At 38.9% G+C, this 21407-nt stretch overlaps 7 protein-coding genes across 7 annotated transcripts in view; 3 read left to right on the top strand and 4 right to left on the bottom strand.

The window, feature by feature from the left end:
- Nucleotides 1-3194: 3194 nt before the first annotated feature.
- On the bottom strand, nt 3195-4529 carry Cbr-pfn-1 (the record flags this gene model as incomplete). Its single annotated transcript, XM_002646158.1, has 2 exons — nt 3195-3467; nt 4404-4529. 2 exons carry the CDS (start codon nt 4527-4529, stop codon nt 3195-3197), a joined length of 399 nt encoding a protein of 132 aa, XP_002646204.1.
- Nucleotides 4530-8057: 3528 nt separating this feature from the next.
- On the bottom strand, nt 8058-8707 carry Cbr-fkb-2 (the record flags this gene model as incomplete). The annotated part of the gene is made up of 2 exons (XM_002646157.1): nt 8058-8186; nt 8510-8707. The coding sequence occupies 2 exons, from the start codon at nt 8705-8707 to the stop codon at nt 8058-8060; spliced, it is 327 nt and encodes a 108-aa protein (XP_002646203.1).
- Nucleotides 8708-9769: 1062 nt separating this feature from the next.
- On the top strand, nt 9770-10465 carry CBG26575 (the record flags this gene model as incomplete). The annotated part of the gene is made up of 2 exons (XM_045241479.1): nt 9770-9901; nt 10223-10465. The coding sequence occupies 2 exons, from the start codon at nt 9770-9772 to the stop codon at nt 10463-10465; spliced, it is 375 nt and encodes a 124-aa protein (XP_045098304.1).
- An 816-nt stretch (nt 10466-11281) lies between these two features.
- CBG04364 lies at nt 11282-13311 on the top strand (the record flags this gene model as incomplete). The annotated part of the gene is made up of 4 exons (XM_002646156.1): nt 11282-11350; nt 11937-12206; nt 12669-12979; nt 13029-13311. The coding sequence occupies 4 exons, from the start codon at nt 11282-11284 to the stop codon at nt 13309-13311; spliced, it is 933 nt and encodes a 310-aa protein (XP_002646202.1).
- Nucleotides 13312-13793: 482 nt separating this feature from the next.
- Nucleotides 13794-18407, bottom strand: Cbr-gly-15 (the record flags this gene model as incomplete). Its single annotated transcript, XM_045241478.1, has 8 exons — nt 13794-13801; nt 15259-15405; nt 15454-15538; nt 15602-15688; nt 15754-15879; nt 16157-16258; nt 16305-16436; nt 18081-18407. 8 exons carry the CDS (start codon nt 18405-18407, stop codon nt 13794-13796), a joined length of 1014 nt encoding a protein of 337 aa, XP_045092655.1.
- Nucleotides 18408-18684: 277 nt separating this feature from the next.
- Nucleotides 18685-20385, bottom strand: CBG04362 (the record flags this gene model as incomplete). The annotated part of the gene is made up of 5 exons (XM_002646154.2): nt 18685-18810; nt 18860-19010; nt 19351-19701; nt 19757-19882; nt 20132-20385. The coding sequence occupies 5 exons, from the start codon at nt 20383-20385 to the stop codon at nt 18685-18687; spliced, it is 1008 nt and encodes a 335-aa protein (XP_002646200.2).
- A 682-nt stretch (nt 20386-21067) lies between these two features.
- Nucleotides 21068-21407, top strand: part of CBG04361 — a gene marked incomplete at both ends in the record, with an annotated part of 1038 nt that continues 698 nt past the window's right edge. Inside the window, one exon of the mRNA XM_045241477.1 lies at nt 21068-21139. Within this exon, the coding sequence (XP_045092654.1) occupies nt 21068-21139 (72 nt within the window). The remainder of the gene's footprint in view (nt 21140-21407) is intronic.

Here is a 21407-nt window from a genome sequence, read left to right as displayed (position 1 = left end):
AAAAAAAAAATTTTGAAAATTTTCAAAAAAAATTTTTTTTCAAATTTCAACTTTTTCGAAAAATTTCTTCAGAATTCTCATTTTCAGCCCATTTCAGCTCGTGATATCGATTTTTATCGCGAATGGACGATTTTGAAATTTTTGGAAAAAACCTGGAAATGCTCCATTTTGACTCATTTTAGCTCGATTTCTTGGATTTTTTTCAATTTTTTAACTATATGTTTTTAGTGGTTACACATCTCTACACATTTGCGCTCTATTGACAATCGACAAGCTACCGAAACGGACCACCAGTGGTGACGTCATCGAGTTGGTGTTGGAATATGAGGAAAGGCGGGAGTTTTGAATGAAAAACAGATGGCGAGCTTCATCGATGCAAGGGATGCAGATGGAAATACGGCACTCATGATTGCCTACTCGCAGGGAAACGCTGGGGTTTGCAGGTGCGCTCTATGGAGAAAAATTTGGAATTTATTTGGAAAAAAAGGAAAATTTTCAAAATCATCCTATCGCGGATAAAAAATCGATATCACGAGCTGAAATAGGCTAACAATAGAAAACCTGAAAAATTTTTTAAAAAAATCGAAATTTGAAAAAAAAATTTTTTTGGGAAAACTCAAATTTTCGAAAAAAAAATTTTTTTCTATTTGTGATTTTTTTGAATTTTTTTTCAGAATCCTCATTTTCAGCCAATTTCAGCTCGTGATATCGATTTTTATCGCGATTGGACAATTTTGAATTTTTTGGAAATTTTCGAAAAAAAATGTTTTCTGAAAATTTTTCGAAAAATTTCAGATCACTTCTGAAACGACGAGCTTGCATGGGACAGCGGAATAATGGAGATGTGAACGTGTTCACATACGAAACGGCGACGAAACAGCTACTTTTGGGGTTGTTAGGTGAGAAAAACAGTGAGACTATAAAGACTACAAAGACTACAAACTACGAAAACCTCCATAAATTTGCTATTTCGGCTTGTAATAACAGAAAAATAAGAAAAATCCAAAAGATTTGCTAAAAAACGAGTAATTTAGGCTAAAAATAGGCTAGACTACAAAGACTACAAACTACAAAAAATTCCAAAAATCGATAAATTGGCCTAAAATGACATTTTTTAAGACTACAAACTACAAAAATTGACCTTAAAAACGGCCTGTTTGGGCGCTTTGAAAAGCCAAGGCTACAAAGACTACAAAAACTACAAAGACTATAAAAATCCTGAAATTTTGCCTGAAAAAATGAGTTAATTAGGCTTAAAATAGACAAGACTACAAATACTACATAGGCTAAAAACTACAAAATAATTTCGGCTCAAAATGACCGTTTTAGGCAGAAATTGGACTAGACTACAAAGACTACAAAGACTACAAACTACAATTTGCTAGACTACAAAGACTACAAAACGATCTAAAATAGTTCAAAATGAGGCTAGAAAAGTGGTTCAAACTGGAAAATGATCTTCTTTTTGACACTACAAACTACAAAGGCTACATAGGCTACAAAAACTACAAAACAGCTATGAAACCTCTCAAATAGCTCAAAATGGTGCTAGAAAAATGGTTCAAAGTTCTGGAAGAATAGACTACAAACTACAAATATTCCAGAATCCCTGGAAGCGGAACCCCGTTGGTCGGACGGTGACACGTGTGACTGTGGCACCCGCTTCTCCCTGACCCAACGGAAGCATCACTGTCGTCTTGCGGGAGGCATGTGTGCTCGAAATGCTCCGAAACCCAGATGCCCATAGCGAAATATGGAGAAGAGAAGAGAGTTCGAGTGTGTGACGTCTGTGCACATGTCATCTCTACTGGCACCGCTCCACGGGCGACCAATAGGAATTGATTTTTGAAAAAAAAAATTTCGAAAAAAAATTTTTTTTTCCAAGTTTTCTCAAAATTTCAAAATCGTCCAATCGCGATAAAAATCGATATCACGAGCTGAAATTGGCTGAAAATGAAAATGCTGAAAAGAAATTTCGAAAAAATCGAAATTTGAAAAAAAAAATTTTTGGAGAAATTCCAAAAAAAAATTTCAATTTTCAAATTTTTCGAAAAATTTGCTCAGTATTCTCATTTTCAGCCTATTTCAGCTCGTGATTTCGATTTTTATCGCGATTGGACGATTTTGAATTATTTGTGAAAATTTTGAAAATTCGAAAAAAAATTTTTTTTTCAAAAATTTTGTTTTTCCTCTATTTTTGAATATTCTCTCCTCATATCTAAAATTCCGGTCTTTTTTGCCCCGCTTACTTTCTTTTTTTCTACTTGATGTATTTTTTCTTCAATTTTTCAATTTTGCCCCTAAGCTCCGCCCCCTGGAAAATTGCCTTTTCTTGTAAATTTGAAATCTTTCCCCCTAAGTCTATTTGCATATATACATATTTATTGATTTTGATTCGATTTTGATTGTTCAGAGAACATTTTTTTTTTTGCTGAAAATATAGGTTGTCATTTTTGGCACTTTTTTGATAATTTGAAAAATTCGAGAATTCAAAAAAAAAAATTTTTAGCATTTTGATTTTTTTTTTGCCGATTTTTGAACATTTCAGAAAAATTGGATTTTTTGTGATTTTTTTAATATCTGAAATTTTATAAATTTCGCGTTTTTTAAAAATAATTCAAATAAAATTTTCAGGAATTCCAAAAGAATCGTTTTCAAGCTCAACATTGGAATTTCAAAAAATCCTTTTTTTTGGGATTTTTTTGAAATTTCAAGTTTTTCAGGAACTTCAAAACTTTGAATTTTAAAATTTGATTTTTTTCGATTTTTTGGGATTTGAAAGAATTTTTGAAATTTCTGGTCCACCTTGATCTGAATAATCTGAAATTTTCCTAGAAAAATTTCAGCAAATTCTAGCTTCACAAATTTCAAGAAACATCAGAAATTTTGCTAGAAAAGTCTCTAAAAATGGACATTTTCGGGAAATCAATTGGGTCGATTTTTCTAGAAAAATCTAAAGTTTCGGTATGATTTTACTTGCAATAAAGAAAGGGAATGAAGAGGTGGGGGGACATACAATAAAGCTGAAAGTGAAAAAGTGCTGAAAACGGATGGGGGGGGACGAAACGAGAAGCCAGATTACGCGGAAAACCGAAGAGGATTCATATCGTTGTACTCGTGATTTCCAGAAGAATACAAAAGGGGGCGGGGCGAAGAGCGAAAAGGGAGAGAATCGAAATGAAGGGAGTGATAATTTAGTATCCAGCGTTGGCGAGGTACGTCTGCATGTTCTCGACAGCCTTGCGGACCTGAGCGGCCACCTCGTTCGGTCCCTCGTAGACGGCAATCAGGACGGCCGACTTGGTCTTGGCGGCAAAGAATCCAGTGTTCTCCTTCTTTCCGAAGATCAGCGTCTCCTCGGAGCGTGGCACCACGTAGTGCACGCCTTCAATGTCGGCTCCCTTTCCTGGCACGGCAGTCACGTCTTGGAACAGGTTGACGAACGTCTTCAGCTCCGCTTCCGTGGCCTGGAACATAGAGAAATGAAATAGTTGTAGTTTGTAGTGTCAAAAAGTGCACTATTATCCAGTTGGAACCATTTTTCTAGCGTCATTTTGAGCTATTCTAGAGCTGTTTGTAGTTTTTGTAGTCTATCAAATTGTAGTTTGTAGTATTTGTAGCCTTGCATACTTTCAGCTTAAAAACGCTTTCTGAAAAAGGCTTCTTAAAAAGGCCATTTTTGGGTGAATATTTGTAGTTTGTAGTTTGTAGTCTTTGTTAATTTTTAGAGCTATTGAGGTCCTAAAAGCACTCTAGAAGGCGTGGACAGCTTCAGGATATCCTTTAATCACTAGAAATGCAATTCCTAGCCTCAAAATTGCATTTTTACAGCTCAAAATAAGATTTTTCAGGGTTTCAGGGTCAATTTTGAGCCTAGATACTGAAAGTAGCGCTAGCTGGGCATTAAAAATGCAATTTTGAATGTTTTAGGGGCTTCTGGAGACGTTTTAGTCGCTAGGAATGCAATTTTTAGCTTTAAAATTGCTTTTTCTCACAGATTTTCAGCTAAAATTGACTCCTGGTCATACGCGATTGTAGAGCTATTTTCAGACTTCTCAAGGCTTCGGGGTCAACATTTAGTTTAGAACCTGAGCTGCTGGCAAGAGCTTAAAAATTCGGTTTTAAAGATTTAAGGGGCTGTTGGAACGCCATTTAGTCCCTGAAAAGCCCATTTTTAGCTTCAAATATGCCTTTTTACAGAGACTTTAAGCCAAAATTGACTCCTAATCATTAATTATGCAATTTTAGAGCGATTTTTGGGGCTTTTGAGGACACACCCTTCAGTCACTGAAAAAGCAATTTTACAGGGTTTTCAGCCTAGCTGAACCCCAAATTCCAAAATTAAATAGCTAAAAATGCAATTTTTCAAGACTGTAGAGCGATTTAACGCCTTCTAAATTCACCTTGAAGACGTTGGCGTCCTCGGTACGAGCCCAGACGGCTCCGTCGGTGGCTCCGACGATGGCGGCACGCTTGATCGATGGGGCGGCGGCGGTCATCGTGTCAATGTAGGCGTTCCATCCGGACATTTTGAAGAGATTGGGTTGAGAGAGAGAGAGAAGAGAGGCTGAAATGAGAAACATATGGGGTTGATGGGTTTATGAGGAAGAAAATGAGTAAGAAAATGAGGGAAAATAATGATAGATTATAATGAGGAACAGAGGGGCGTCGGATAGTGTAAAATTGGGGTAAATGGGAATTCGGAGGAAAAATGAGCTAAATCTGAAATCGTTTATAGACCTCGGAAATCGCAGAAAATCGAGCGAAAACCTTTCAAAATCAGATAGATTGCTCAAAATCGAGTGTATATTCTAGAAATCTAGTTTTCGGCTCCTTGGAAATGGAGCAAAATAATTGAAAATATCTAGAACTCAGGGGAAAAATCCTAGAAAATTACGAAATTCAGGTGAATTTTCATGACAAATCGCAGAAAAATGGGACAAAATTCTAGAAAAATGGCTGAACAATGAAATCGCTTTGAAAATTGGAGAAAATGATTAAAAAATCGCTTTAAAATTGAGAGAAAATTCTCGAAAATTCACTGAAAATCAAGCGAAAAATCTGGAAAATTTGCTAAAAATCGAGCCAAACGCCTAGAAAAAACCGCTCGAAATAGGGCAAAAACTATAGAAAATCCGCTAGAAATCGTGTGAAAAATTTCTAGAAAAATCGGCAGAAACCGAGCCAAAAATCGGGCAAAATAATGAAAAATCGCTAAGAATCAGCCAAAAAATCTAGAAAAATCCCTAGGAATCGGACGAAACTTCTAGAAAATGGGTAAAAATAGCTGAAAATTGGAAGAAGAAAGCTGGAAAAAGGCTAAAATTCTTTGAAATGTGGCCAAAAATGCTTGAAAAATCATTAAAATCGCCAGAAATCGAGTGAAAAAAAATCCAGTAAAATCCATAAAATCTACCTAAAACGCTAGAAAAATCGCTGGAAATCAAGCCAAAACTCCAGAATAGACCCTAAAAATCAAGCAAAAATGCTAGAAATCGTGGCGTAGAGAGAGAGAACAGTCATAAACAGTGGGGGAAATACACATAGAAAGTCATGTAAACGATACAAGCGAGCAGCGATGCGAGATGCGACACAAAACAATTTGAATGACAATTCTGGCGCCTTGTCGATGACCACAAAAACAACAGAAAAAAGCGCGAGAGATCAAAAACAGTTTCGAATTGCCCGATTTTTTGATCTTTTGAGATAGAAATTACGGGAAAACATCCAAAAAATCGTTGAAAACGAGCTATTGAAACTGTCAAAGGATAGCCGGAATTCGAGGCGTTTCTGGGTCCATTTTGAGCTTGAAAACCCATTTCTAGCCTATTTTTTGCATTTTGAACAGGTCAAAACGCTCCAGAGTCAATTTTTGACGCCAAAATACCTCCAAAACCTGTTTCAAAGCTTAATTTACACCGAAAACCGGAGAAAATTCTCATCAGAGCTCCACAGAGTACTCTAAACCTCTTAAAACTACGTAGACTCTTTCCTAGTGTTAAAATAGGTAGAAAATTACACAAATCGTGTTGAAATCACCAAAAAACGACTCAAAAGCATAGAAAATCGATTTTCCGTCGTTTAAAAGCACTATATAGTACCTTGGAACGGTCTAAAGCCTTCTAAAACTCCACAATGCCAATAACTCGAGCTGAACCCGAGGAAAACGACTTCAAACAGCGTTCAGAGCTAATTTGAATCGCTGAAAACGTTCCAAACAGTCCAAAATAGCCAAAAAACCTTCGAAATCGTTTGAAAACCGTTCGAGCCGTCCAAAAAGGCTACACAGAGAGAAATGAAATATTTCGAATCCTCTAAACCCTTCAAAATACCATAAACTGAGTCCAAAACGTCCAAATTGTTAAAAATGGCGCCTACAGGTCAAATATAGCTTTTGAAATCGTCTAAAGTGACTTTGGGGTCCTTTGGAACGCTCTAAACCTCCTAAACCCCCTAAATTCTCCCAAAATGCAATAAATTAGCCCCCAGAACGTTCTAATTGGGAATAAAAGAGCGCCAGAAACTGGAGAAATGGAGAGAAAATGTGTTTGCAAGCGCCATCTGGTTAGTGTTAGGGGTGCTCCTTTTGAATGAGAGCACAGTGGTCAGTTAGTCACCCAGCCCCGTCGCCCAATTGAATGTGTACTAGAGACTCTAGTAGAGAAAGAAGGGACACACACACACACGACAATCCATACTTAATGTCAAATGCAGTTCGAAATTGGCGGCAAAAGAATGAAACAAAAGGGTAGAAGGGGAAGAAGAAGAAGACGATGAATCATTTGGAAACGAATGGGCGGACGGCGGGGTGAAATTGGAAAATGGACGTATGGTTCGTCGGGTTGCGAAACAAGTTGGGTTGTAGAACAGCTAGATATTGCGAAATGGAATATGCTGAGCAATGGTCTTCTGAATTCTATTGAGCTGCTTATTTCGAAATCTAGAACAAAACATGGCGAAATATCTTCCTCATCTACTCAAAATTAGCCGAATTTTGAGAATTTTCTAGAAGGTTCTATATGAAAAACAGAGGAAAAAACGACATTTTAGACGGTTTTTAGCTGGAAAAAATCTAAAAATTTACATATTCTGAGGGATTTACTAACTAAAAATGGGGGTTTTCTAGCCAGAAATCATGAATTTCAGCTATTTTTAAGGATTTTGAGACCAAAATCTGACATTTTCAGCACTTTTAAAGAGAAATCTGGTCAAGAAAATTTGAAAAATAGGAAGAAAATAATAAAATCGAAAAAATAAACAAGAAAAATGAATGAGAAAGACCCAAAGCGCCGCCTGAAATGGCTGCTTTTGATGACAAAAATGCGAAAATTCGCGGGTAAAAATTTGGTGGAAGATCAAAAAGTTTGAATTTTTGATCTCAAATTTTTAAGATTTTCGGGTCTAGAATTGAAATTTTTTAACAAAAAAATTGCGAAATCTCATGGATTTCCACCATTTTTAGCCATAAGAATTTGTATTTTTGGTCCTAAAAATGACAAAAAAACATTTTTAACTTTAGAGTGAAAAAACGAGATTTTTATACACTTTCTGGTAGTGTAGGCGGAGCTGTCGTATCGAACCTGAAACAAAATGATAAAAATAGAGGCGGATGACTCATAGAGTGTCACCACCCGTCGTCTTCCGTTTCTAATGTTCAAAATTGAATGAAATAGGAATAGAAATAGGGAACAGATGGTCTCTGAAGGGACTGAAGACGGGCGGCCCTCTGGCGCTCCCCGAAAATACGTACACAATTACATTCAAATGGGAGAGAAGAGGCGAAATATAAAAGAAAAGCGAGGCAAAATTGGCAAGGTAATCGGAGATTTCGACGTTCAAGGACACCAACAAACACCATAAATACACACATACAAGGATTTTAGTTTTAGCAACAACAAAAAAAATCGACAATTGAAAGTAAAAAGTATTTATAACGATGACAAAATAAATTATTTTTGCAATCTTTTATAAAAGAATTTAGGATATCAGTTTTTGAGAGAGTCGATGCTTCTAGAACGGAGCTTCTCGACTTGTTGGATGATCCAGGCGATCCAGAATTAGTTAACTCCGAGGAGCTCGACTTCGAAGATCAAGGTGGAGTTTCCTGGGATTTGTGGTGGAACTCCGCGGGCTCCGTAGCCGAGGTCTGGCGAGATAGTGAGCTTCGACTTCTCGCCGACGGACATCTGGAAAATTAGTGATTTTTGGGATATAGGAGGCTTAGGAGACTTCTGGAGCATTCACTCCCCTCTAGGGCTCCGGAAAGGGTCTCCGAGAATACTATGTTCCTTGGGATCCCCTCAACGAGATTTACAGCCTAAATCGTCTATTTTGGACCAAAGTTTGGCTCTATGGAGCTTTAAGAGCGCTTAACAGGGATTCAGAATGAAAATACTCAAACTTTGTGCGAGGATTAGTTTCTGGTGGTTTCAAAACGCTTTCCGAGCTTCCAGATTATTCCAGAGATCGAGAAACCTTTGACAAGTCCAACTTTCCCCCGGCTACCAACCTGAGCGACACCCTGGTCCCATCCCTTGATGACCTCTCCCTTTCCGATCTTGAACTTGAAGGGTTGTCCACGATCGCGAGACGAGTCGACCTTCTTTCCGCCCTCAAGAGTGAGCACGTAGTGGCAGGTGACGGTTTGTCCGGCCTTTGGCTTGGTGACGTTGTCTCCCTCGATGAGAATTTGTCTATCGACGCCCATTCTTGCTGAAAAATTGATTTTTCGGGTCTAATTTTACTCCTAAAACTGCGAGAAAGAGCAAAAATATGAGGAGATCAGCGAAAAATCGTCAAAAATCGAAAATAAAAATTCTGACCAAGTTTTCGGCGAAAAATTCAGAATTTTAGGTCTAATTCTTCTCCGAAGTCTGAAAAGCAAATTGCAAGAGAAAAATAGGCCAAAAACAGCTGAAAATAGGCGAAAAATGTCCGAAAATCGAAAAAAATGTTCCAACCAAGTTTTCGGCGACCAGTGATCGGTTTTTCGAAAATCAACCAGGTCTACTATACACTTTGACACGCCCCGAGTCGATTTTTCGATAAGAAAATGCGAAAAAACGGCGAAAAACGCTGAAAAACAACCAAAATGGGCGGGTTTGTTTACGGAAATCGCGAGCCGAAGCGAAGCGGCGCGTTCGTGGCAATACCCGCGCGATTGAAAAACAACATGCGCCTTTGACTCTCGCGTCGGGCGTCTCTCAATTTCGCGTTGTCTCTCACTTGGCGAGCGGCGAATTGGCGACAAAAAAGGGGAAAAATTGCGAATTTCGCGGGGAAAATCGCCTAAAACGGAAAATACAAAACCGGAAATTAAAAGCAGGTGCAAAATATGTATAATTTATCAAAAAATGTCAGAGAAAAATTATATCATATGAGTGGGAACCGGAAAAACAAGATTAGGAAATTCAAAAAATCATAACTTCCCGGGTTTTGGTGATAGAGAAAAGTTGTCAACTAGAAAAAGATTCAACATTTCAAAAGAAATATTTTACTAGTTGAACAATTTCTTCTAGCTCATCTAGTTTTCGAGATATACGGGTTAGAAAAAAGACATTGAAAAAAGGAAGCTGCAAACGCGCTCTAGCGATAATTCTTGGAATTAGGGGGTTTTTTGAATTTTCAGACTACAAAATGCGTATTTTTCAACATCGAATGCAATTAAAGACAAACTCCACACACATTTCTCTTATCAATTGTCATTATCATCATTTTTAGAATATAAAATACTTTTAACAAAAAATTTTTAGTCTAAATTATTCTAAAAATGTCTGAAAACCTTCAAGACCTCGAGGACTATATTCAATATCAATTTGAAGATTTTAAAAGTTTCAAATTGGCGCTTTTCTTGAATTCCGGACAAGTTTCGGTGAAATTTTCGATTGGAGAAATTGATAAAGTGAGTTTTAGAACGATTTTCCGCTTTTCCGAGTGATAACGAAGCTTTAAAAAGAAGGAAAAAGAGGAAAACCCCCAGAGGGGATCGAACCCGAGAGGGGCAGATTCAAAACCAAAGAGTTACCGGCCGCGCTACAGCGGCTACAACGTGATGAAGATGCGGAAGTCATAAACGAAGGGGAGGGTGGCGGCGCTTGGCGGCGGCCGCCAAGATGATTTTCAAAGAAATTTTTTTCAAAAAATTCAAAAACTCAAATTTTTGAAATTCAATTTTTTTTAATTGGAGAATCTCAAAATCAATTTCCATAAATTAATTTTCCAGAACTTCATCGACAATCTAATTTCCGAAATTCAAACCAAAAATTCTGGAAGTTTCCACTTGGAAAATCGCGAATTCTCTCTTCAAACATCTTCTGAGAAGCTTCTGGAATTCAAACATTCAGAATCAGAGAAAATTTTCGCGTTGAAAAACGGCGAAAATTTAATGATTGTTTATTGCTCAGGGAGTACTGTAGACAAGGATCAGGAAAGGATCAAGGAGCTAATTATGGATCTTCTTAATTGATTTTTTTCTGAAAAGTTGTGAAAAACTCTTTTATTATGACAAGAAAGCTTTTCCAAGTAATGAAAAAGCTTTAAAAAGAAGAAAAAAGATACAAATCTCTAGTGGGGAATAAACCCGCGGGGGTCAGATCCAAAATGCAATTTTTACCAACTACACCGCAGCCTCACAACGGAAAAGGGGAGCGGAAGGCGTATAAGAAGGGGAGGGCGGTGGCGACGCCCAGGAAATTTTGGGGGGAATTCAAAAAAATTTAAATTTATAAAATCCAAATTCTCGAAAATAATTTATTCCGGTGCATTTCTCAAGTGTTCATATCTATAATTTTCGGCTGAAAATGCCATCTGCGGCGTCCTCATCGATTTTCTTCTGGAATTTTCCACCAAACACAGAAAAGCAGCCGGCTGATAGGAGAAATACAGTTTATGGGCGATCAGTTCGTGTCTCCTGCAAGAAAAAGGGGCGGAGTTTGAAAAGTGGGCGGGGGCTAAACGTTTCAAAACTCGATTTTTAGATTCTAGAGGTTGAGAGCTTCAAAATGACTATATATTGTTACAGTAATCTACAAAAACTACCTGATCAAATTCGGTAGGTCATAAACGCCAAAAACGCACGAAAATCGATAGTAGTAGCCTGAAAGAATTATCGATTTTTGACCTAAAAACAATATATTTTTTGAAAAATTTGAAATTCGCGCGCAACCTGGACGTCAAAGCTGGCGCCACTTGGATCCACTACTCTTCCCGTCTCCAATCAATCAATAAAATCAATACGAGAATACTCGACTAACTCCCAACTAACCACCCCTCTCAATCGATAATGTCTGCTGATCAACCGATGCATCACCATCACTCGACGACACTTCACGTCGCCAAACGATTGGATAAGGTACAGATAGGCTCCGCCCATTTGGAATTTAGAAATTTTGATATAAGAATATAAGCTGCGCATACCCCCGAGATTTTAAAGATCTAGCCCCCCTAGTCGCAAAGTTACGCCGCTTTGAAGTTTTGACCTATGCGACGCGGTCGCGTCGCGGTTCTGATTTTTTGTGGAGAGATAGCAAGGTATACGCCAAGCATACCTTCCAAATTTCAATGAATTAGGGTCACTGGGAGCCGAGATATGAACATTTTAAGTTTTGACCTACGCGGCGCGGTCGCGTTGCGTGTCTCCTCAAAACTTCAAATGGGCCAAACGTCTACAGTAGTTGTAAAAGGCTCAAATTTGGACAGGGCATTGATTAGAACATCTCAAATAAAATGAAAGTATTGATGGCCTAGAAATCCCAAAATTTTGGATTTCTAGGCCACTTAGAGCTCCAAACTTCAAACAAGCATAACTTTGGCTACAGTAGTCGTAGAACGCTCAAATTTTGGCACAATATTGACCAAATAGTCTTAAATTCATGGAAAATATTGGTGGCCTAGAAATCCAAAATTTTGGATTTCTAGGCCATATTCTCCTTTTTCAGTATATTGATCTACCGCCCCGCCCACAATACAAGCTGAGCAATGTGTTGCAACGTGGCAATGTGCACTGTTTCATCCGCTCAAAAGCCTCGTTTTTTGCCTTCCCCGACAATATCACGAAAATGAAGAGCCGATTTTTGAATGTGACAACGAATGGGTACTTGATCATTTATATGAACAGTTCCAAAGGATTGGTTGTCGATTTGCGGCAGGCGATCAACGTTTTTTGTAACGCGGACCGTTTTGTTCAAAAGAGCAAAAAAATTGACTCGGTATGTTGGAAAGATGGGTTTTCTAGCTTCATTTTGAGCCGAGATATGCCGGTTTTAGCATGGTGGCCTAGAAAACCACCTAGCTGGCCTAGTTTTTTATCTAGGTCACTAAAATTCAGTAGAGTCGTAAAGTGATGTTGGTAAAGTGTGCTCGCCAAATTTCATGTTCCTAGCTCTTTGGAGAAGCGAGATACACCACTTTGTTCGTGGTGGCCTAGATTTGGTTTTCTAGGCCACCATGTTTAAATGCCCATAACGTGATTCTTATGAGAGCTAGAAACTTGAAATTTGGTAAACAAATAGCTTTTATTATTTTCTATGTTCTCAAAAAATTTCAACCAGCTTGCTAAATTTCTAGGCCAGCTAGGTGGATTTNTAGGCCACCACCCCTAAGTGGCTCAAAGTGAAGCTAGAGCTCTGTAATTCGCCAGAGCATATCCAAATAAGTTTGAATTTTTCCAGCTACGCTGTCACTTGAAAATCCGTCTCCAACATGGTAATATCCACATTTTTGTGCGAGACGACGAGGTTCACAAATGGACGTGCGCCATTATGAGAGCATCGGCGAAACCGAAGCCAATGAGAATGTCTACTAGGGATTCAGAAGAAGAGAAAGGGATTCTGATGACTGCTGTGGAACAAGAGGATTCTGGAAACTTTGAAGAGATGACGCCATCGACGTCGACGGCTCCAGAATCTTGTCACGAGGTTCTAGGAGAAGAGGAAGAGGAGACGTCGGATGTAGTGAATACAGTCATTGAACGGCCAGAATGGTCAGTTATCGATCGTTTATCGATTTTTTGATTTTTTTTTGATTTTCAGCGCTCCAGAGCCAACGACAACGACGTCGGTCCGTTCGCTTTGTCAAAAACTGGAGCACAGCCTCCGAATCAAATCAAAGGATCAGGTGCTATCGGAGAGAAGATACCGTAATCCATCGATTTCTACACCACAATTCGTCTCGGAACTCTTCCATGAGCCCCAAGGAGAGTTTTGCGAAGAAACTATTGTAGTTTTGGAGCCAACAAATCCAAAGGAAAAGGCTGAGCAACAGGAGGAAGTGGATAGAGAGAATACGTGGTGGACCAGATCATTGAGATGCTAAGAAAGCCCAAAGAGAGACCTATTTTTTTTTGTAAAAGTTCAATAAACCTTTTTAAATGACTTTAGAACCTTTTTGTAAAAAATCTCAGAGCTCTAGCTTCATTTTGAGCCGAGATATGTCGGTTTTAGCATGGTGGCCTAGAAAACCACATAGCTGGCCTAGTTTTTTATCTAGGTCACTAAAATTTAGTAGAGTCGTAAAGTGATGTTGGGAAAGTGTGCTCGCCAAATTTCATGTTCCTAGCTCTCTGGAGAAGCGAGATACACCACTTTGTTCGTGGTGGCCTAGATTTGGTTTTCTAGGCCACCATGTTTAAATGCCCATAACGTGATTCGTATGAGAGCTAGAAACTTGAAACTTGGTAAACAAATAGCTTTTATTATTTTCTATGTTCTCAAAAAATTTCAACCCAGATTGCTAGATTTCTAGGCCAGCTAGGTGGATTTCTAGGCCACCACCTCTTAAGTGGGCTCAAAGTGAAGCTAGAGCTCTGGAAAATTTGTAGGATTATTAAACTAAGTAAGGCAAGTGTGCTTACCAAATTTCACGTTCCTAGCTTTTTGGTGAAGCGAGACACATCATTTTGTTAGAGGTGACCTAGATTTGGTTTTCTAGGCCACCATGTTAGAATGCTGGTAACTCGATTTTCCTAAGAGCTAGGTACTTGAAATTTTGACAGAAGAAAGAATAGACAATCAAAAATTACCTGGCCGAGTTTCAAGTTTCTTGGCAAAAAACTAGGCCATCAATTCAAAAAGTTAGGTTGGTGGCCTAGGAATCCAAATAGCTGGCCTAAAAATAGAGCTAGCCAACTGAAAATTGTTCTGTGGTTAGAAAAGGATAAAAACTAAGTGCTTGCCAAATTTCAAGTCTCTAGGTCATTGGGGAACAAATTTGCACCCATGGCCTAGAAAACCGAAATTCTAGGCCATGGCTGTAACTAGGTTTCCAGAAGTCGTAGGAGCTAAATTTTTTTACTAGTTGTTAGGTTCACTTTAAATTATAAAATTCAAAATGAATAATTGAATTCCAGCTTTCTAGGCCACCAAATTTTGAGTTTCTAGGCCTCCTTTCAAGGGGATGGCCTAGTTTTCCAACTAGATACTTGAAACTCGGCCAGATTGTTTTTCAATACCTAATCTATGATTTCACAAATTTTCAAGCTTCTAACTCGAATGAGAATCGAGTTATGAGCATTCAAACATGGTGGCCTAGAAAACCAAATCTAGGTCACAACGAACAAAGTGTTATATCTCGCTTCTCCAGCGAGCTAGAAACGTGAACTTTGGTGAGCACGATGTCCCACTCTTGTTTGACAATCCCATAAATTTTCAATGACCTAGCTTGAAACTAGGCCAGATTCTTATACCGCCAACCTAATTTTTTGAATTGGTGGCCTAGTTTTCTACCTAGAGACTTGAAACTCGGCCAGGTAATTTTTGATGACCTAGTTATTGTTCTCACAAAAATTCAGGCTTCTATCACAAATGGGAAGCAAGTTATCAACATTCTAACACGGTGGCCTAGAAAACCAAATCAAGGCCACAACGAACAAAGTGGTGTAAAATTCCAGAGCTCTAGCTTCACTTTGAGCCCACTTAAGGGGTGGTGGCCTAGAAATCCACCTAGCTGGCCTAGAAATTTAGCAAGCTGGTTGAAATTTTTTGAGAACATAGAAAATAATAAAAGCTATTTGTTTACCAAATTTCAAGTTTCTAGCTCTCATAAGAATCACGTTATGGGCATTTAAACATGGTGGCCTAGAAAACCAAATCTAGGCCACCACGAACAAAGTGGTGTATCTCGCTTCTCCGAAGTGCTAGGAACGTGAAATTTGGTGAACACGATGTCTCACCTTAGTGTTATAATCCGATAAATTTCCCATGACCTAGATAAAAAACTAGGCCAGCTAGGTGGTTTTCTAGGCCACCATACCAACAAGCCTACCTTGACACTTTGCGGGCGGCATGTTCACATATTGTTGATATCTGGAGACATAATAAGAATTATCGATTGATTGATTACCCCTTTTTTTGAAGTGGCTTGATTTTCTGAGCCATTTCCTGGCGTCAAATCCACCGGGCATGGCGAGTTCTGGAATTTTGAAAATTTCAAAAAAAAATTTTTTTTTTCAAAAATCACTTTTTGGATTCCCAGCTACCGTAGCCCATAGCGATTCGTCGGCACAAGTGGTGCCTCGCAGGAATTCGATTTGTTCTAGAACTTTCTGAAATTTCGGGATTTTTCAAATTTTTGAAAATTTCAGAAAAAAAATTTTTTTTTGATCTACCGTATTGGAAATCATAAAATTCGCAGATTCCCTGGAAAATGTTGCTGATAGGGAGGTCTTGAATAGAGGAAGAGGAGAGTTTCGGGGCTGAAATTTTTAGAATTTTTGAAATCCGTGGCCTAGAAATGTTTCTAGGCCACGGATCCTCTTACCAGCTTCCGATTTAATCGATAATATTCAAATGGACTGATTTCGGCGTTAAATGATCCATTTAGAGCTTTCAGAATTTTTACAGTCTCCAAATTTGACTTTAAAGGCGCATCAACTCCGGAGAGATACTGAAATTGGTTGATGATGGCCTAGAATTCCAGAGTTAGGTCATCAAACTATAAGGATTGTATTTGTCTCGTTGAGAGCTTCAAAATGAGTATAATCATGCCTAGGTTTGCTTCTCAAAAAGGATTACGGTACTTTTCGTGGTGGGACCCACGAAAAATCAAAATTGAAAGAATAGGGGCATGAGTATACTCATTTGAAAGCTCATAAGCTGTGGATTCTGAATATGATAATTTTGTGGCCTAGGTTTGGGTTTCTAGGCCACAATCTTAAAAATACCTGAAAATATCTCCAGTTGCTCGGAAGTTTTGCCAAAAAATCGACGCATTTAAAGACAGAAGTTAGAATCTCATAACCACACCATCGGATTTCATCAGTAACCTGAAAAATGGAATTTTCTGGAATCTGTCCAATAGAGCGCACTTACAAAATAATGAATATTTGGATAACAAGTAGACAGTAACTTAATTGATTCTATAAATTCTCTTGTGGAATTTCCGTCGATTGCCAAGCAAAATTGATTCTGAGGTTGATAGATAGCCGAAAGAAGCAGGGAGAGCTGGAAGAAAAGCCAATGGAAGAGTTTTTGGGATTTCTAGGCCATCAAGTGTAATTTGGCTATATCTCAAGTTCTAGATATGAGAGGGATTTGAAAATTGAGCCAATTATTAAATGTAAGTTGCTTGATAGTTTGCCAAATTTTCAGAAGCGTAGAGTCAAAACTAGCCGAGTTATGGCTCTCAGCCGCCAGTGGTCCGTCGCTCGTCTTTTCAAGGCATATCTCAGGTTCTGGGTGATCTAGCTTTTTGAAATTCCTGACAATTATCAGTGTCACTGTTATCAATAGTTTATGAAAATTTTAGAAAGCCAAGTCCTGAATTAGCAGAGTTACGGGCCGAAAACTGAAGAACCTACAGCCACCATTGGTCTGCTGGACAGCCGTTCAAGGCATATCTCAAGAGCTAGATGGCCTAGGGTTGTAAAAATTAAGCCAAAGATAGATTTTATGCTGTTCAATAATTTTTGAAATTTTCAAATAGCTAGGATTAAAACTGGCCGAGTTATGGCTCTCAGCCGCCAGTGGTCCGTCGCTCGTCTGTTCAAGGCATATCTCAAGTTCCAGATGGCCTGGATTGTTGAAAATCGGGTTAATTATTAGTTATAATCTGATTAATAACCTGGAAAATTTTCAAAAAGCTAGAGTCAAAACTAGTCGAGTTACGGGCGGAACGCAACCTCAGCCGTCATTGGTCCGCCGCACTTCCGTCCATAGATGGCCTAGAAGACTGTATCTCGGGTTTTAGATGGCCCAGGGTTGTAAAAATTGAACTAAAGATAGATTTTACGTTGATCAAGAACCTTTCAAAATTTCAAAAACCTAGGGTCAACACTAGCAAAATTACGAGCCGAAAACTAAAGGCCCCACAGCCGCCAGTGGGACGCCACGCATCCGTCCAGAGCATATCTCAACTTCTAGAAAGCCTAGAGTTTTGAAAATTGGGTCAAATATAGATTGTATTTTGCTTAATAGGTTGTAAAATTTTCAATTAGCTAAGGCCGAAACTAGCCGAGTTACGGGCGGAATGCTAACGGCCTTCAGCCGCCAGCGGTCCGTCGCTCGTCCGTCCAGGGCGTATCTTGGGTTACAGATGTCCTAGAGTTTCGAATTTTTGCTCAATTATTAAATGTGTGTTGCTTCGTAATTTCTGAATGTTTCAAGAGTCTAGAGTTAAAACTAGCTGAGTTACACCCCTACAGGGAATGACTCACAGAAGATGTGGAGTTATGGGACGAGACCTATATCATTCGAAAGAGGATGAAATTTCATTTTCAAATATATGCTCAGTTTTTGCGGCGGCCTCCGCTAACTCGAGAAATTTAGGTCAGAAGTTTTCAGTAGATTTTGCACTGAAATGCATACGTGAACGCTTCCACGTCCTCATTTCTTTTATACGCTTTGAAGAACCATTGAAAACAGCAGTGGGATGGGGAAATGGTACTCTATGGTTCGTTCGAAATTTTGCTCAATTATTAAATGTGTGTTGCTTCGTAATTTTTGAATGTTTCAAGAGCCTAGAGTTAAGACTAGCTGAGTTACACCCCTTAGCCGCCAGTCACGGGCCTTTTATCCGTCCAGGTCATATCTCCGATTCTAGGTAGCCTAGGAATCCAAAAGTTTCAAAACTAGACCACGGCTCCCTACCTGAACAAAATTCTCATGTACCAACATCCCATAAGCCAATGAAAAATCCGCCTCTTCTTGAGATTTCGGCTCCAAGAAGAATCCAAAGATTTCTTGAAATTTTTCACATTTCTCATTTTTCGAATTCTCTAGAATTTCCAGAATTCTCGAATCATTAAATTTGAACTGCGTCCCTCTTGCCAATGCCTCCCGATCCCCATCGAACATCTTCTGACACTCCAGTTTTGAAAAATCGATAATTGATTCATTCTTAGATTCTAGATCGAAAAACAAGTAGAAACTGATAGTAAGGAAAATCAGTGGGACAAGAATAAGAGGAGAGCTCATGCTACCTAAAAGATGAATAGACAAGTGTGCTGTTCGAAATGGCCCTAATTATTATGCAGTGTGCATTTTTTAGGCCAATGTTTACATTGGCTGTTTGTATAGTCTGCTTTAGTCTAGTTGTTTTGGTAATCCCGAAGGCCAGAAAACGCTTTAATATGAAGAAAAAAAACAAAATGCCTCTGGGTGGAATCGAACCCTAGAGGGTCGGACGAAAACGGTTACACATAAAAATTTATTTTTTTCAAAAAAATCCCAAAAAAGAGTTCCAGAAAGTTCTCTACTTCTCCACACTGCTCTTTTTGGAGGTCTTGGCACTTTTGCTCGACGAACCACTAGTAAGTTCCAACTCCGATTCACTCTGAGTGACGTCGTATGGCGATTTTGTGGCTCTCTCACGGTTTTTCTGAAAGAAAAATTTCCTTTAAAAAAATTTTTTTGTTGGGTTACTGTACCTCTGGCTTCACAATCTTCTTACGAAGACGTTTGATTCCATTCAGAAACTGCTCACGTTCGTAATCCGTCACTTTAACGTCTGCCGCGTGTTTTTGAGAGCAACGATGGATGCATTTCTGGCAACTTCCACACTTGTCACATCCCATTTTTCTGGAAATTTGAAAATTTAGAAAGTTCTGAAATTTCAAAATTTGTCCGTCACCCAGAGCGAGCCAACACCCCCACCACTCTTCCCCACACGGCGTATCCCGGCGCCACCACCCACCACCTTTATATCCGTCTTTCGCGCCTTCTTCGATAGTCGCGGCCGTGGCGCAGTGACTAACACTTTGCTTTTGGACCCACCTTTTTTGTGCTTTTTATTTTTTGACAAGCCTGGATAAACCTATTTTAGCGTGCCTAGGGGTATTTGGGCTAGTTTAGAAGGGTTTCTAAATAGCTAGAACCCATAAAAACGCTTAGAACCACTTAAAAGCCATTAAAAACCTACTTATTAGAAGATCTCGAGTTTTTGGAACTTTTTGAAGTCGATTTGGATTTAGATTTGGATTTGGATGATTTTCCAGAAGTTTTCGAGCTAGTAGCAGCTGAAGAGATCGAGGATAAATCCGAGGTTTGTGTAGTCAAATTGGATGATCCAGTGAGACTATTTCCAGCGCTTTTCTCCTCAGATTTCTCCGAATTTTCAGATTTTTCAGACTTTTTGAGAATTCCCTGCTTCTTCAAATCCTCCTCATGCATCTGTCTCGCAATCTCCTTCAACATTTTCCGCGCCTTCTCTCGTTGAGCAGCAGTTGAGGCTCCCGGATACGGTGTCATTGCCATTGGATGGGATAGGGGCCTAAAATAAAAAAAAACGTTTAAAGCCTAAAACCTTAAAGAATATATTAACTTACACTCCACGATGATCACATGGCTCTCCTTTGGCTCCCTTCTTGATCAAAACCCCATCGACATTGATATGATCCTCCTCCTCGCTATCATCTTTGAGAGATTTTAGGTTTTCTGGCTTCTTGGATACCCTGTAATTTCAGAAATAGGGGGTGCAAAAAGAAAAAATAAGAAGTTGGCAGTGGTGGGAGTCGAACCAAAAACCCTAGGATCAAGAGGCAAGCGCACTATCCACTCGGCCACGCAGGCAGTTGGAAAGAGAGGGTGCGGAGGGCAATGAAGAGGGGGCGAGAAAGGGGAGCCGCGAGGGGAGGAGGGGGAGGAGGAGGAAATTTTTTTCGACTCAAAATTTTCGAAAAAAAATGTTTTTTAATTCTCACCGATTCTTCTTATTCTTCTTGAAACTTTTCTCCTCCTCCTTCTTCTCAATCCGATACTTCTTCCGGATATCTTTGCTCATCCCACTCAATCTTTTCAGCATATCCTTCGTCTCCTTATCCACCATCATTGGTTTTCCTTGGCTTTTTCCAGTACTTTGTGTAAAAACTTCTTCTTTGTAGACTCTGCGTTTATAAGTGATGGTTACGGTCTCATTGGTCCGCCCCGTCACTTCCCATGTCTCCATTTTTCCCATTTTTTCTTCAATTCTTATCTGGAAGTGTCCTTGTTCTGCAAAGAAATGTTGGTTTTTGGGTTCTGGAGCTTTCGACGGTTTTAGAGAGTCTAAATTCATTGCTCGGCTATTTTAAAAACCTCAAAAATCCACGTTTTCAGTAGTTTTACGTGGTTTCCCACACTTTTTACGTGGATTTCTACTCAAAATCATATAAATAAGAGCTTCAATTTATCTAGAATCCATTTCACACTCTCAAAAAGAAGAATAAAAAAGAAAAAAACAGAAAAAAACCCCCAAGAGGAATCGAACCAAAAAGTGTTCGCTTCAAAACCGCGCGCGCTAGCCAGTCGGCCAGCGCGCACACTTAAGGAGGGAAGGGTGGTGGACGGGTATAAACCACCTACCACGTCGTTCAAATTGCCACGTGTGGTCAGCAGCGTGTGTGTCTAAACACGATTTTTCAAATCTCAAGGAACTAATATTGACTTTTAAAAAATTCTAATTTCGATATATTTATCAAAATTGCTACGTATCTCTACGTATCTAGGTCACTAGAAATGTCAAGTTTAATATGTTTCACCCAAAAATTTAGGAAAAAAATAAATTCATCCTTTTCACCCCGGAAAAAGGCATTATTCCTCGTGTGTTTCGAGATTTTTTACTGTGAAAATCTTCGCAAATCTCTGGAAACGAAGAAAATATGCAGAAGTCGGGAAACACGGAGCAAAAGAGTGGGCGGACCGAAGCGGAGAAGGCGAAAATGCTCAAAAAGGTATAAACGCGCTCTATTGAGATTTGTTTTGCCCAGTGGGGCGCGTTTGCAACAGCAGAAAAAACTGAAAGCAAAAAAAAATCGTTTGAAAATCAATAAAAATCGATGAAAATTAAGCATATAACCTCTAAAATGTGGAAAAACGGGTTCTTGTCTTTACAGCTTTACAAAAGCTATTCAAAATTGTTGGATTTGTTTGAAAATTTCCAATTATACTAAACAACATTTGAGCTTCATTTGTATAGTTGACAACTTTTTATGAAGTTTA

This window comes from Caenorhabditis briggsae, assembly GCF_000004555.2.
Source record: "Caenorhabditis briggsae complete genome, chrI, whole genome shotgun sequence".
NCBI lineage: Eukaryota > Metazoa > Nematoda > Chromadorea > Rhabditida > Rhabditidae > Caenorhabditis > Caenorhabditis briggsae.
Note: the sequence above shows the minus strand (reverse complement) of the source record. Positions and strands in the feature narration are given on the sequence as shown.